The sequence below is a fragment of the Phacochoerus africanus genome, chromosome 3 (genome assembly GCF_016906955.1).
Source record: "Phacochoerus africanus isolate WHEZ1 chromosome 3, ROS_Pafr_v1, whole genome shotgun sequence".
Taxonomy (NCBI): Eukaryota; Metazoa; Chordata; class Mammalia; order Artiodactyla; family Suidae; genus Phacochoerus; species Phacochoerus africanus.
Genome location: NC_062546.1, coordinates 34,099,209 through 34,116,340, shown reverse-complemented (window position 1 = coordinate 34,116,340; position 17,132 = coordinate 34,099,209). Strand labels below are relative to the sequence as shown.

The window sequence follows — 17,132 nt, the reverse complement described above, 5'->3', positions numbered from 1 at the left end:
GAGCTTTGTGGTTTTTCTGCTCGAAGTCACCAGTGAGACCTTAGTCCCTTCAGAGTCCAAATCTCTTAGTCTGGCCTGCAGAGCACACTGGTCTGGTGGAGCTCTAGCCGCCAGCACTTCCCCTGCGGTCCCCTCCTGACCCCAAGCCTCGCCTCCCTTACTGCTTCTGCCCTTGGTCCAGGTCGCACAGTCCTGTCCAGTACCTCTGGTGGTTCTTGTCTTCCTTCCTCAGTTTTACACTCACAGAGTTGGGGGACTGCCTTTCATCATTATTATATTTTATTGGGTGTGAGAAATTTCAGGAACCTAGAAGGGAGAAAAGTAGAGTTATTTATTATTGTAGGTAGGTTTCAAACCACTTGGATTGGGAGCAGCATATTTGGTTTCTGCTTTATATATTATTTTCTTTTTCTTTTCTTAAGTTAACTTTTAAAATCGAGGTGTGGTTGATGTACAGTAGTATATGTTACAGGCATATAATACAGTGATACACAATTTTTAAAGGTTATATTCCATTTACAGTTACTACAGAATATTGGCTGTATTCCCTGTGTTGTACGATATATCCTTGTAGCTTCTTCATTTTATGCATAATAGTTTGTACCATATATTATTATTTTCTTTCCGTCAATATCTATTTTAAAAGTGCTTTATCAATCAACTACAGCTGTCACATATTTTAGCTATAATAGCTTTAATTAATTGTTACCAAAGAGTTAAATTCCGGGAAGATGAAAGGTAAATAAAATTGTATTTCCTAAGTAGAAATAAAACTCTTGAAGTATTTTTTTTACCATTAAGGTAAGTGTTATGTTATGATTTATTTTGTGTTATTTTTATTTGCCTGAAATTATGTCTCCGTGTGTTCAGAAGCTATAGGTAGATGGAGTGGAACAGCCTAATGAGACTAGAATTGTTCCACAGAGTGGAAGTGAAAGTACTGGATTCTCAAACACCCAGTGTATCTACCAGCACCTTATATGTATATTATATGCGCTTTGAGAGCAGAGTTACTGTTGCAGACTGTTGTTTACAAGGTTTCGTTACTACCTTATCAAGGTGTAGACAACACAGTACTTTTATCATATATCCATTTTGTCTTTTAAGTGCTTTCAGTGGGAACTCTTTCCATTGCCCTTTCTTCTTCCTGTCATCTTACTGTGTTATGATTTAATTTTAATTTCTGCATTCATTTATTTTCATGTATGTTAGAGAGATCAACCGTCTTTCTCTCCTGGTGGAATATTAACTCCTCACGCCCTGGGCTCAAGAAATTCACCAGGATCTCAAGTAGCCAGTAATCCGAGACAAGCAGCCTATGAAATGAGGATGCAGAATAACTCTGTAAGTGGCTTACTTTTATGTAGCATTGAGGAGTGGCAACTCTCAGTTGCCCCTTGCAATTGTATGTGAATTTGATCATTTAGCCCGGAGTTGTTTTAGGATTTTTCTCAATTCCTTTTGCCTTGAGATATATGTAATTCTGTTCAACCATCTTTATCAATACAAACATATCTAAATTATGTGACAGGAAAGAAAGTACATGCAAGTATAGATGGCTGAGTGGCTGCAGTGCCCCCTGCCCCTCCCCAAAAGGTATGAAAGTGCTGGAGGAGCATGAGGGGGCATTGAGACATCTCATACCTGCAGCAAGAGAAGAGGCTGGGCTTTGCTGCCTTGTGTCTCCTTTCCTTCTGGGGATCAGTTATGGGCATTTTGCAGAATAGTATTCCTCAGTCTGTTAAATACAAGTATTCCTTCCTGCCTTAACTCTCACTCTCCAAGTCAGTCATGAAATAGGTCTGAGTATGTATTTTAAGGTAGCTCTCACTACCCAAGTTCTGCTTGCTCCCTATTTATAAACTCAGAAACTGTATGGATTTGCCTTGCGGTGTCCCTCCTGGTTTGAACTTTGTAATCCACTCTGCAGAAGCAGATCATCTCAGCCAGCAAGGCTGTATGCAGTCCATTAGCTTCCTGTTGTACTGACAAAGGACCAGGAGCTCAGGGCACATGGCAGGACAGCAAGCAGCAGTGAGGGGACGGAGCATGAACTGGTGTACACAGACAGCAGATAGCCAGAGCTATGGCTTATTTCAGAACAGTAGGCATGAGAGAGAGTTTTGAAGAAGGATAAAAGATACTATGTAAACTTTTACTATAATATATCCAAGGAAGTGTGGAAGTTTGGATATTTGTTTCATTATTTTATTAGTTATCCTGTTGATGGCTCAGTCCCTTGTTGTAGGGCACTCCTGTATATGGAATTTTTGCCATCTCAGGAGGCTTGTTGAATTTACATCCCCACAAATTCACAACTAGAAGTTTTAGGACTTTAGTTTCGGAATTTGAGGAATGAGGCTTTGCATCTCTTGAGAGAAGAAGGCTGCCTTTCTGTTGGGTTTTTGTTCTGTTTGATTTTTTGTTGTCTTACTCTTTACACCCTTAGCAGAGTGTGGTGTGGAGGGTCAGGGCAAAGGATTGCAATGAGACACTTGGGTAAAACAGAAAAAGCTGACGTCCATCATTTGAGATCATAGTGACTGCGGTCCCCAAAGAGTGGAACTGAAAGGAACTGGCATTGGCAAGCACATGTTGCTGATAGAATGCGTTTTTGTTTTAATTAACTGCAGGGAGGCAAGAAAGGTTTAAACTTTGCCGCCTGTGATTGCCCTGAGAAGGATTCCAGTATTATATTCAGGCTCCTTAGAACTAGGCCCACTGTTGATTAGTAATGTCTGCCATTACAAGAGTAAGAGTGGGGAGGCTGGTGTTTCTGTTGCTTATTTAATCCTGTCTTAATTCCTCTTGACACAAGTTATCTCTGTTGGAGTCTTTGCATAGAAGGATTTTCATTTAGAGTGTTCTGAATTTAAGGAAATCATAGTTTTATTACCAGTTCATTTGAAGATTCCTTCCCCCCTTTTTTCCTTTTTCGGCTACACCTACAGCCTGTGGAAATTCCTGGGCCAGGGATCAAATCCAGGCTGCATCTGCGACCTGCGCCAGAGCTGTGGCAACACTAGATCCTTAACCCACTGTGCCACATGGAAACTTCTAAAGATGGCCTTTAAAGTTATGGATTTTTGCTTTTAATGTACTTCTGTTTGTGTTAGCTGTTTGGGCATGTTAGTCTGTAGCACTTGGCTAGTGTCTACTGATGGTCAATATTATCAGTGTTTTATCAGATGGCTTCTCTTTCTTCATCAATATGTGTTCTTAAATTTTGCATTCTGAAGTACGGCTTCATTACATCTGCAGCCAGTCTCAATTTAACAGAATCTGATTGCAAACCAGCTTTTTTTAAAAAAAAGTTTTTAATGAGTTGGTATGAATCTGGTATGTTTAGGAAAGAATACTTTTTTTGGTAGAGAGAGAGGAGAAAAGAGCAGTGGAGGCCTAGTATTAAAGAGCAAACCCCTGCCCTTGTTTTTTTTTTCCTCCTTGAAGATATATTATTTTTGTTATCCAAAGATAAAATTTGTATTTTGTCAATTTGAGGAAGTTTATTTTTTATACAATTTCCTTTTATAATCTAATCCAAATGAATTAGTGTGGGGTTTAAAAATAATGACGACATAGTGCATCAGGTGTGCTACTGATCTTTCACATGTATTGTTTCATTGAATCCTTGCCTCACTGTGAAGAGGGAGCATCTTGTATCCTTGTTTCAGGTTGAGGCTCACAGTTACGTGAATTGCCAAGGCTGTTCAGCTGGGAAAGGCTGAACTTGGTGTTTCAAACCCAAACCAGTGTCCATGTCATTTTCCAAGTACAGCAGTACCTGTTTGGTTTTGTTTTTTTTACAGTATTGGCCGTGTTGGGGGGGTGGGGTTGGACAGTATTGGCCATACAGTATCATGAGTGAAATTGACACATTTTTTCATTTTATTTTATTTTATTTTTTCTTCATTTTTTTTATTACTCAAATGAATTTATCACATCTGTAGTTGTATAATGATCATAACAATCTGATTTCACAGGATTTCCATCCCACAGCCCAAGCACAGCCCCCCACCCCCCAAACTGTCTCCTCTGGAGACCATAAGTTTTTCAATGTCTGTGAGTCAGCATCTGTTCTGCAAAGAAGTTCCGTCTGTCCTTTTTTCAGATTCCACATGTCAGTGAAAGCATTTGATGTTGGTGTCTCATTGTATGGCTGACTTCACTTAGCATGAGAGTTTCTAGGTCCATCCATGTTGCAAAAAATGCTGGTATTTCGTTCTTTTTGATGGCTGAGTACTGTGTATATGTACCACCTCTTCTTGATCCACTCCTCTGTCGATGGACATTTAGGTTGTTTCCATGTCTTGGCTATTGTAAATAGTGCTGCAGTGAACTACTGCAATGGAGTACATGTGTCTTTGCGAGTCGTGGTTTTCTCTGGATAGATGCCCAGGAGTGGTATTGCTGGATCCAATGGTAGTTCTATGTTTAGTTTTCTGAGGCATCTCCATACTGCTTTCCACAGTGGTTGCACCAATTTACAATCCCACCAACAGTGTACTAGGGTTCCTTTTTCTCCACACCCTCTCCAGCACTTATTGTTTGTAGACTTTTGGATGATGGCCATTCTGGCTGGTGTAAGGTGGTACCTCATTGTGGTTTTGATTTGCGTTTCTCTAATAATGAGTGACGCTGAACATCTTTTCATGTGTTTCTTGGCCACCTGTATGTCTTCTTTGGAGAATTGTGTGTTTAGATCTTCTGCCCATTTTTGGATGGGTTTTTTTTTTGTTTGTTTGTTTTGTTTTTTTTGTCTTTTTTGTTTTTTTTGTTTTTGGTATGGAGCTGCAGAAGTTGTTTATAAATTTTGGAGATGAATCCCTTGTCAGTCAATTCACTTGCAAACATTTTCTCCCATTCTGTGGGTTGTCTTTTTGGGTTGTTTAGGGTTTCCTTTGCTGTGCAGAAACTTTGAAGTTTGATTAGGTCCCATTTGTTTATTTTTGTTTTTGTTGTCAATACTCTGATAGGTGGATCTGAGAAGATGTTGCTGTCGTTTATGTCAGAGAGTGTTTGGCCTATGTTTTCCTCTAAGAGTTTTATAGTGTCTGGTCTTATATCTAGGTCTTTAATCCATTTTGAGTTTATTTTTGTGTATGGTGTTATGGAGTATTCTAGTTTCATTCTTTTCCATGTGGCTGTCCAGTTTTCCCAGCACCACTTATTGAACAAGCCGTCCTTTCTTCATTGTATAGTCTTGCTTCCTTTGTCATAGATTAGTTGGCTGTAAGTGCATGGGTTTAATTCTGGGCTTTCTATCCACTGATCTATATTTCTGTCTTTGTGCCAGTACCATGCAGTTTTGACGACTCTTGCTTTGTAGTATAGTCTGAAGTCCGGGAGCCTGATTCCTCCAGCTCCATTTTTCTTTTTCAGGATGTCTTTGGCTATTCTGGGCCTTTTGTACTTCCAAACAAACTTTAAAAAATTTTGTTCAAGTTCTGTGAAAAATGTCCTTGGTAATTTGATAGGGATTGTGTTTAATCTGTAGATTGCCTTGGGTAGTATAGTCATTTTGATAATATTAACTCTTCCAATCCATGAGCATGGTATATTTTTATCCAAAACACATAATTTTTTATTATAGTTGATTTACAGTGTTATGTCAGTATCTGCTGTATAGCATACACACACACACACACACACACACACACACACACACACTCTTTTTCTCATACTATCTTCCCTCATGCTCTATCCTAAGACAGTGGGGCACTATACATTTTTTAAAGGAAAGTGTTACAAGCTGTATTTGATACATGATTTTGCTTTGTTGTAACACACTTTCTTAGGAAGTTCCCATTGTGGCTCATTGGGTTAAGAACCTGACTAGTTAGTATCCATGAAGATGTAGTTTCCATCTCTGGCTTTGCTCATTGGGTTAAGGATCCCACTTTACTGCAAGCTGTGGCGTAGATTGAGGATGTGGCTTGGATTTAGTGTGGCTGTGACTGTGGTGCAGGCCTGTAGCTGCAGCTCCGATTTGACCCCCAGCTTCAGGAATATCCATATGCCACAGGTGTGGCCCTAAAAAGACTGAAAAAGAAACCAAACTCTCTTAGCCCATGATGTAAACTATCTTCATGCTAAGGTTTTATAGTCTCATCAAAATACTGAGCTCTTAATTTTAAAAAATTTACTTTATTCATAATATCTAATATGCTGTGACTATTAGGACAAAACCTTTACTATGGAAACTTTTCCTGCCACTTATGTTTTTGGTCATTTAACATAAAACTAAAGTTGCAGAAGATTTTAATTTTTTAGTTAAATATTAAAATACTATGGGGTACTCCTATCTTTACTGAGTTAGGTACAAAGGGAAGAGAATAATACTGAATTTAAAGTGGAGTATCAAGGTCTTTGAAATACCAGTTAGATGTGCTTTTTCTAAGATGACTGATAGATTTGTATTTATACATTGAATTTTAAAAACAGCGTATGTAAAATAGTTCAGCAGTTATCTGGCAGAGTCTTATTACTAAACTGTTACTTTCCAGAGTGGTTATACTAGGTTGAACACATACCATTTAACTTCATTGTCACCAGCTTCACTATTTTATGTGTTACTCATTTCGTGTGTGTGTGTGTGTATGTGTGTGTGTGTATATATATATATATATATATATATAATATATATATATATATAATATATATATATATAATATATATATATATATAATATATATATATATATATATCCCCTTTACAGTTTTGCTCTTTGGTGTAAAGTGATTGTGAATTCATAAGATCAGGAAAGCCCCAAAGGGAAAAAATATATAAATAATAATTTTTTTAAATCTATAAAATTAATGGTTTTTTTTTTCCCCCCTTCTGAATCAGTTTTTACCCTAAGAATGTTCAAATTCTTTTGAGTTTAAGCATAGGAAGCTTGGTACCATACTACTTTTTTGAGACGGGGGGAAGAGGGGAGTGTAATAGGCCACAATCAGCCTTTGTGCTTTCTAAGTATATTTACCATATTGATGTAACAGCCTAAAAAAATGGATCACCATGAAGCATGGTGGTAATAGCAGTTAGGTGTCACTTCTTATGTGAAACGAGTAATTAAGTCCTTCCTCTGTAATGTCATCATTGTTTGCAGAGTCCTTCAGTATCTCCTAATACGAGTTTCATTTCTGATGGCTCCCCGTCTCCAAGAGGAGGAATTAAGCGAAAAGCAGAAGACAGTGACAGTGAACCTGAGCCAGAGGATAACGTCAGGTGAAGCCATTTTTTGGTAGCACTTTGTTAGCAAATTGCTGAAATAGAGGCGGTCTAATTAATGCTATTTAGCTTAGAGCAGCAGTGCCTTCAGATGCTTGCCTGTGATCTTTTTATCCACCAGTAATTAATCTGGAGGGTTAGAATAGTCAGTAAATTCCAGTGAGATGTGTAAGCTGTAGCTGTTAAACCTAAGTATCTAGATTAGTATGCGTGCAGGTTTTCGTCCTCCAAGCCACTTTTTCCTCTGAGACCAGGCACTAGATCGGCTAGACATGAGGTATTTAGCTCTGCCTATGTGATCAGAATGTTACTGTGTTGAGATTAAATTTTCAGGCTGCTTAACCCAGAAAGTTCAGTTACACTTGGATACTTCATAGAGTTTTGCTTTAATCAGTTGAAAAGTTTCTTCCTCAAGATGAAATATGCGTAAGTCATTTGGTTAAGAAATAAATATGTATATTTTTAAAAACCACGAACTTAACATATGCACACTTACATTTCATGACAGAAAAGTTTCCCTTTAGCTGTATACTTATTAACATTTATAAAAGGGAACTTGTTTCTTTAATTTGTCCAGAAGTTGGAGATCTTTATATAATAAGATTAACGGTCCTCTCCTATAATTAAATCCAAGTTTGAATCTTGGACTCCAAGGGCAAAAGGCCAACAGTCTAAATAAAAGCAACTCATTAAGAATTTACCAAAATGATATAGTTCAAAAGTTAAACAAACAATAGTGGTCTGCAGCTAATGCTTCTTATATAAGATGTAGATGGTATGCTTATATTTATGATTAGGAACCTCACAAGCGTCATGTATGGTTCTGCATTTCCCAGATATCCTTTGATGTCAGATTCTGAGATCTGTGGTGACTTGTCATGGAACATTTACCTGACCTGAGTTGTTATCCTCTGCTTCTGTGACAAGGGATTTTCCTCTTAGAGTGTTTTTTTTTGTTTTGCTATGAGGCTGCCATGATTAGTACTAGCTTAATAGTGAACTTGATTTATTTAGTACTTGTTTAAACCTAGTGCTAAGGATAGTCAAAGTAGAAATGCTTCTATCAAGAAATGCCTGGAGTTCCTGTCGTGGCGCAGTGGTTAACAAATCCGACTAGGAACCATGAGGTTGCGGGTTCGGTCCCTGCCCTTGCTCAGTGGGTTAACGATCCGGCATTGCCCTGAGCTGTGGTGTAGATAGCAGACACGGCTCGGATCCCACGTTGCTGTGGCTCTGGCGTAGGCCGGTGGCTGCAGCTCCGATTAGACCCCTAGCCTGGGAACCTCCATATGCTGCGGGAGCGGCCCAAAGAAATAGCAAAAAGACAAAAAAAAAAAAGAAATGCTTGAGGAGTTCCTGTCGTTGTTGCTCAGTGGTTAGCAGAACCGACTAGGAACCATGAGGTTGTGGGTTTGATCCCTGGCCTTGCCAGTGGGTTAAGGATCCGGTGTTGCTGTGAGCTGTGGTATAGGTTGCAGAGGTGGCTTGGATCCCACGTTGCTGTGGCTCTGGCGTAGGCTGGCGGCCACAGCTCCGATTAGACCCCTAGCTTGGGAACCTCCATGTGCCGTAGGTGCAGCCCTAAAAAGACAAAAAAAAAAAAAAGCTTGAGAGTCTTAGTATTTATTCTCCTAATATTTTCTGTAAAATGGTAATAATCCTCATTATGGATAGAGGATATTTCTCCTGATTGGTATTCTGTGAATGCTTTGTGTTTTGGAGGGGAAATGAAAATTGATATGGTTGTACAGGTCTCCCCCACTATCTGAAAGTGGAGGATGCCTATGAAACCTTTCGTAGCCAAAATGGCATAGAGTGAAGAAGCAATTACCTTAGGACACATCTTGCTGACAGACTCACAAAACAAATGGAGATAAAGCCCAGAAGCCCACAGACACAACTTAGAGCTCTGAGGGCTGGATGCTCTGTGTGGGTTCCTGGGGAAGGAGCTGGAGAGGACTCTACTGCTCCTGGAGTGCGTGGTGAACATGATTTCCACTTGTTGTTGCCCTTTTTTGTTTTTGTTTTTTTAAAGGGAAGATCCTCATTGGATTTCTTTTGATTAGGGAGAACATGTATTAATGTTAGGTCTTTTGTAAAAGCAAAGTGGTATAAAGCAAACTTGTGAAAAGAAGGGCATACCTGTATTGTTTTTTGGTTTTTTGTTTGTTTGGTTTTTTAGGGCCGCATCTGAGGCATACGAGGGTTCCCAGGCTAGGCGTGGAATCGGAGCTGTAGCCGCCAGCCTACGCCACAGCCACAGCAATGCAGGATCTGAGCCGCATCTGCAATCTGCACCACAGCTCATGGCGACGCTGGATCCTTAACCCACTGGGCGAGGCCAGAGATTGAACCTGCAGCCTCAGGTTCAATAGGTTCCTAGTCAGATTCATTTCCACTGCTCCAGGAAGGGAACTCTGGGCATACCTGAATTCTGAAACATGACTGCAGTTCATTTGTCAGATCTGGCATGTGGTGGACAATCACATTAATGTAGAGTCAGCTTGATATTCCTGATCTGTCCTGATTTGGGATTGGGGGGAGTATTCTTTGTGTTCCTTCAAGAAAATGTTTTAATTTCCTAGAGTTTGAGAAATGAGTAATTAGAAAAATATATGCTCTGGGTGAAAATGTGGTTCTTCACATTGTGTCTCTAGCGATTAATGATAATTTAGTGAATGGTTGACCTGTTTCTAAGTTTTGTCAGAACATACAAAACGCATGTATTCTTCCCTTCAGCCATCGGCTCTGAGCTCAGAGGGGCCCACAGGTGGGGAGAGTGGGTTAGGTATATGCATAACTACTGCCTGGGGCCTAGATTATTATTTTATAAACCGCTTTTTACCTTGAAAAGAATGACCCATGTAAGTCGTTGCGGTCTTTTTGGGTTTTTTTGGAAGTAATTTGACTTTCTTTGTATTAATTTCATCAATGTCTCTTCAGTATTTGAATTTTAAAATGTAGTTTTAGAATTATTCCACAATTGGAAAGTATGTAAAACAATATGAAAATTTAAGCCAACAAGTGCTCTTTATCTAGTAAGTGATTATTCTTTTTTTAAATGTAGTTTTATAACGATCTTACTAGAGTCACTGTTTGAGTTCTTTTTTTTGTCTTTTTTTGCTGTTTCTTGGGCCGCTCCCGTGGCATATGGAGGTTCCCAGGCTAGGGGTCTAATCGGAGCTGCAGCCACCGGCCTACGCCAGAGCCACAGCAATGCTGGATCCGAGCCGCGTCTGCAGCCTACACCACAGCTCAGGGCAATGCCGGATCGTTAACCCACTGAGCAAGGGCAGGGACCGAACCCGAAACCTCATGGTTCCTAGTCGGATTTGTTAACCACTTCGCCACGACGGGAACTCCTGTTTGAGTTCTTAATGTTTATCATTGAATTGGTAATAAATCCTGTGAGTGGACTTTTTAGAAATAGTTAAATGAAGCTGTTTGTTAGTATTACTGTTCATTTACATATCACAGTTATCAGAAGTATATTAATTCAGCATAAACTGGCTTTACCTGGTTTTCAGGTTATGGGAAGCTGGTTGGAAACAACGCTACTACAAGAACAAATTTGATGTTGACGCAGCTGATGAAAAATTCCGTCGTAAAGTTGTGCAGTCTTATGTTGAAGGGCTCTGCTGGGTTCTTCGATATTATTACCAGGTACAAAGAGAATAGTTTCCTCCAAATCTAGCTAATCATTTTAGGAAGATAATTTCTATAATAATATATATTACTGACCTGTATTCTGAAGTTAAACCTAGACTCATTTTTTTAGGCTTCCTACTTAGAATTTCATTACTTTAAATGATACTTGTTTCTAAAGCTTCTTAGGTGTTAACGTATAAACAAAGCTCTTTTTTTGTGTGTGTTAAAAGCTTTCAACATCAGGGAGTCTGGTTGAGGGTATTTTGTCTTTCAAATGACTGAAGTTTACTGTTTTTTTAATTGGAATCAAAACATAACCAAGTAATAGTAACTAAATGACTGAACAGGAAGCCCGAAAATACTAGGCTTTTTAGAATTAGAATTTGAAAGGGATCTGAATGATGCACTCTCCTCCGTATAATGTAGTGATATTACGTGAAGTGCTTTCTAATTGGAGTAATCTGTATTTGACTTAAAGCCTTTGATAATTGAGATGTCAGATTGGTGAGGGGTTAGGTAGGCATATGGGGATTGCAACACTGATAGTTAATATCTGGTTTTGTGCTCGAGTAAAGCAAGTTTAGTGTCGTCTGGGAATAGATGAAATTAGTAAGTAGAAAGTAACTTAATATGCTCAGTTTCAAGTATAAAATATTTTATTTTCACGTTTTACTCCTACCAAGACTTTAACTCACCAGGTACAGAGTCAAGACGCGTATCAGTAGGACTTCTTTTTTCTGTGAATATAACTTGGTTTGTTTGTTTTAAACAAGCTTGCTTAAATACTTTTATAATAAAGAGAAAGTTACCACTGAAAATGTAACAGGGAATTGTAAAATGAAACTATTGCCCTTTTTATTCTCAGTCACAGTGATGTCCCTTCCCTACCTGTAGGCTCAGTGAGTGTAGCTGAAACTGGTCTTCATTTTCTTTGACGATGGCAGCTCTAGAATTGTAAAGCAACGCCACCAAACACATTTTAAGGATAAAAATCTTCAACAAATTGTGTTTGTGAATATAAAGATTGGTATTAACTACTGTTTATTAAAGATGTTTTGCAGTATTTTTTAAATCAAGGGGCCGTTGGTATGAAGTAAAAAGTTCAGATTTAATCATTAACTTAGGACTCATGTAAGAAATAATCTATGGAATACACACTAGAAGTCACGTATTTTAGAATATTATGGGTTGGTCTAATCTTTATTTGTTTTTTTTCTGTGTATATCATTAACATAGATTCTTGGTTTTAATGATTCTAGGGCTGTGCGTCCTGGAAGTGGTATTATCCATTCCATTATGCACCGTTCGCTTCAGACTTCGAAGGTATTGCAGATATGCCCTCTGATTTCGAGAAGGGTACAAAACCGGTAAGCTTAACTATTTAGAGCCATAAAATCTATAGAATTGGGCTTAGATAAAAATTGTGTGTCATATGTTAAAGATTTTTTCTTTTCTGCAGTTTAAACCACTGGAACAACTTATGGGAGTTTTTCCAGCTGCAAGTGGTAACTTTCTACCTCCATCATGGCGGAAGCTCATGAGCGATCCTGTGAGTCTTTAGTATTTTGACTGTGTTGGTAACGGGGTTTTGTTGTACATTTTACTAATAACATTAGTCACAGTTGCTTTTGCATCTCATAGGTAAGAGAGTGAAGTGTAGAAACAAAGTATTTGAGTTCTTCTGTATATTTTTCACAACTTTATTTATTTATTTATTTCTCTGCTTTCATTGGCCATCAGTACCCAGTAAATAAAATCGATTTGTGTTTGGGAGAAGTTCTTTGAAGAGTTGTTTTGCTCTCAGCCTACCTGTAGGGCATCATTTTTGTTTGTTCCAGCCTGTGTGGTGGCTAACAGAGCTCAGAAGACTGGGCCACTTGTAATCCCCTCTGAGCTGCTTTTGTGTGTGGGGAGTGAGACCCAGCTAGAGAGTGAGTTGTCAGTAAATTCTTCACTGTCTTGGGCCCACAGCTGTCTGCTTTCATGTTCTTCTATAATAATGATTTCCCCCGCCTCTTTTAAAATAAAATTGTTGATTTTATTTCACTAGACCTGCAACTTAAAGAACACCCTTTGTTAAAGGAATGAAAGCTCATTTTCTTATCAGGCCTGTGATCAAGAGTAATATCAATTTCTTTACAACAGAAATGTATGACTTTCCTTTTTGAATCTTTACTTGTTTCCCTGGTATAGGATTCTAGTATAATTGACTTCTACCCAGAAGATTTTGCTATTGATTTGAATGGGAAGAAGTATGCATGGCAAGGTAAAATTTAGACATTATTCCTTTTTGTTAAAATAATATTCTCTTTTTTGTAAAACTGAGCAAACATGATTTGTGGGACAGAAGAATTTCTGTAAAAGATAAATGTTTTAAGAATTGTATGTAAAAATTTTATATTTTGCCTTCCAACCTGGTATTAGCAATGACTGATGATTTTAATAGTCACATTGCAATAAACAGTAAATTGGGTTGAAATAGATTAATCATTCTGTCTTTGATCTCCTTTGTGATTGATTAATGGCACTTGGGACTTGCTCCTTCTTACCATTGACACCTCGTGAGTTGGAGTTGCTGAGAGATCATAGAAACATGTCCATGTGGAGATTGGTTCACACTCCGTGGAAACTTTTCTTTTTTTAATTCAGTTTTATTACATTTATAGTTGTACAGTGATCATCACAGCCCAGTTTTACCATGGAAACTTTTGAAAAATGTGTTAGAAATATAATTTAAATACTTGACATTAACCATTACCTAAATTTTACATCCCTTTTCTTTTTTTTAATGGTCGCACGCACAGCATATGGAAGTTCCCAGGCCAGGGATTGACTCTCAGCCGCAGCTGCAACCTACACTGCAGCTGTGGCAATGCCAGATCCTTTAACTCACTGTGCCAGGCTGGGGATCGAACCTGCACCTCTGCAGTGACCTGAGCTGCTGCAGTCAGATTTTTAACCGACTACGCGACAGCAGGAACTCCTAAAGTTTATTTCTTATTTATCTATATATTACTTATCTGTTCCTCTGTTCACACATTTTGTAAGAATGGCCAATAAAAATTAGTACTAAATTCAAGGTCATATTTACCACTCAAAAAATGTGTGATGACTGTAAAACACAGTAAGTTCTCTCACAAAAAGCCAGCTATTGTTTGACACCAAAGCCCCGTTCAGCAAAGCATTTTAACCTCTTCCACTGTATATTTTTCTCAAATGATAAGCGTATTTGGTAATACCATGTTTTCACTTTTTTTTTCCTTGATTGTTCCCCGGGGTGCAGAGACCAGTAAAATGACTCAGAATTATGGAGCAAAGAGGAATAGTATCAATTTAATAATAATAATTTACTAATTGTAATAATTATGAGATTTTTAGGGTAGACTTGATTTATGTAGTAATAAGAATTTCATCTTACTTTGATGGAATGATAATGAGAAATGCCATTGGTTGGGGCCTTGTAAATGTGCTCTGGTCCTGTTTTGTTCTGGATAAATGCGTTGGGGAATTAGGTTGTTTTTGAAGATGGTTTGTGGAGGATTAACGTAAAGGGAGAGGAGACATAGGAGAATAGGAGGTAGTAAATTAAAATATAAGTAAGTTTATTTGTGTTCATTAAATGGATAAGTAAATGTATATAAGCATGTAGAAAACTTGCTATACTGTAGTATAAAAGGAAAAGTAAGGCAGTATATACCTCAGTAGCAGTTTCTCCACAACCTCACCAACACTTATTGTTTCTTTTTTTTGGTAATAGTCATTCTGATGGCTATGAAGTGGTATCTTACTGTGGTTTTGATTTTCATTTCCTTACCGATTAGTGATGTTGATCAGTTTTTTCATGTGGTTAGTAGCTATTTCTGTATCTTTTTTGGAAATGTATCTGATCAAGGCCTTTGCTCTCTCTCTTTTTTTTTTTTGGCTGCACTCATGGCATGTGGAAGTCCCTGGGGAAGGGGTTGAACCCATGCTGCAGTTGCAGCCTGTGCCACAGCTGCAGCATTGCTGGATCCTTAATCGCCTGTGCCTCAGGGGAACTTCCTGCCCATTTTTGACTGGGCTTTTGTTGTGTTTTAGGAGTTCTTTATGTATTCTGGACACTAATCTCTTATCAGATATATAATTTGCTTGTATTTTCTCCCATTCTCTGGGCTGTCTTTTCACTCTGTCGATGGTGTCCTTGGATGCGTAAGTTTTTAATTTTAATGAAGTCCAGTTTTTTTAAACTATTTTGTTTTTTGCCTTTGCTTTTGGTATCATAACTAAGAAATCACTTTTTCATTTATTAGACTCTCTAGTAAGAACATAACCTTTCTTGAGGTAAAATTTAGTACTGTTATCTTTCAGACTTTATGGAATATAATGATAATACTTGGTTAATTTCTCGTGTAAGTTGAGGACATCTTAAAATGATAGAAGGTAAAATATATCTGGGTACTTTTCCAACATTTATGGAACATGTGTACTTACCAACATTGTATGTAATAGCGATGTTGTATTTTTATAATATTGGCTTGGTATATATATGACGAATATAGCATGGACATTATGAATGCTGTGTATTTCACGTATGAACAGAGAATTTGAGTAATTTAATCAGAATCACACAGCGGCAGAACTAAGATCTGGGCACAGAGAGTCTGACCACCATTTGGGCTGCCTCTGGGTTGTTGAGAGAATTAAAAGAGCCAATGCAGGTAACGTAGGAAATATGTGCTCAGGAAAAAGTAGCTCATTCTCAGGCTTTACCATCAGCACATCTGGGTGCAGGCATTCCTTCCAACCCTGGCCAGTGGGGCTGGTTTGATCAACCATATTGCTTTCTTAGCACTGCAAGTTGCTTATTGTTTAGAGTTAGCTTCTGGAGTTGACACTGTGGGAAAGTATTTCTGACAGTTTGCTTAGATCCTAAATCTAGTAGGTAGAAGACAAAAGCTAGAAAATGTTATATTTTTTCATGATGTATGACTACATTTGAACAACTCTCTAGGTTTTTTTCCATCATGTTTACCCAATTTTTTAGGTGCTATAAAATTCATACTAGAACTTAGTTTCTTTTTAACATGTATATGTATATAAATAATGTATATTCAGAGTTCCCGTCGTGGCGCAGTGGTTAACGAATCCGACTAGGACCCATGAGGTTGTGGGTTCGATCCCTGCCCTTGCTCAGTGGATTAACGATCCGGCGTTGCCGTGAGCTGTGGTGTAGGCTGCAGACGAGGCTCGGATCCAGCATTGCTGTGGCTCTGGCGTAGGCTGGCAGGTACAGCTCCGATTAGACCCCTAGCCTGGGAACCTCCATATGCCGTGGGAGTGGCCCAGAAATGGCAAAAAAGACCAAATAATAATAATAATAATAATGATGATGATAATGTATATTCTCCTGAGTACAATTGAACAAATTTCCCAACTTTGAAAATATGGGGAGTTCCTGTCATGGCGCAGCGGAAACAAATCCGTCTGGGAACCATGAGGTTGCAGGTTCGATCCCTGGCCTCACTGGCTGGGTTAAGGATCTGGCATTGCCGTGAGCTGTGTGTGGTGTAGGTTGCAGATGCGGCTTGGATCTGATGTTGCTGTGGCTGTGTCATGAGTCCTCATGTTGCTGTGGATGTGGTATAGGCTGGCAGCTGTAGCTCCAGTTGGACCCCTGCCTAGCCTGAGAACCTCCATATGCCACAGGTGTGGCCCTAAAAAGCAAAAAAAAAAATTATGTATATGTATGTATGTATGTGTGTGTGTGTGTGTGTGTGTATATATATATATATATATATATATGGCAGCTAAATAATTAATGACAACTTTGGAAACCTTTTATTTTAAGGTGAGGAATAATCAAATACAGCAGTGTTTTTTTGTTTGTTTGTTTGTTTTTTTGTCTTTTTGTCTTTTGTCTGTTGTTGTTGTTGTTGCTATTTCTTGGGCCGCTCCTGAGGCATATGGAGGTTCCCAGGCTAGGGGTCGAATCGGAGCTGTAGCCACCGGCCTACTCCAGAGCCACAGCAACGCGGGATCCGAGCCGCGTCTGCAACCTACACCACAGCTCACGGCAACGCCGGATCGTTAACCCCCTGAGCAAGGGCAGGGACCGAACCTGCAACCTCATGATTCCTAGTCAGATTCATTAACCACTGCGCCACGACGGGAACTCCTGTTTGTATTTTTAATGTCTTTTTAGGGCTGCACTCAACATGTGGAAGTTCCCAGGCTAAGTAGGGGTTGAATTGGAGCTGTAGCTGCTGGCCCAC

General features: G+C 38.8%; 1 protein-coding gene across 2 annotated transcripts in view; it reads left to right on the top strand.

Moving 5' to 3' along the window:
- Positions 1–17,132, top strand: part of XRN2 (5'-3' exoribonuclease 2) — an 87,247-nt gene that overhangs the window by 31,249 nt on the left and 38,866 nt on the right. For both annotated transcript variants that reach the window (XM_047771588.1, XM_047771590.1), the window contains exons 15-20: positions 1,213–1,344; positions 7,112–7,230; positions 10,761–10,896; positions 12,141–12,248; positions 12,341–12,430; positions 13,075–13,147. In XM_047771588.1, the coding sequence (XP_047627544.1) occupies positions 1,213–1,344; positions 7,112–7,230; positions 10,761–10,896; positions 12,141–12,248; positions 12,341–12,430; positions 13,075–13,147 (658 nt within the window). The remainder of the gene's footprint in view (positions 1–1,212; positions 1,345–7,111; positions 7,231–10,760; positions 10,897–12,140; positions 12,249–12,340; positions 12,431–13,074; positions 13,148–17,132) is intronic.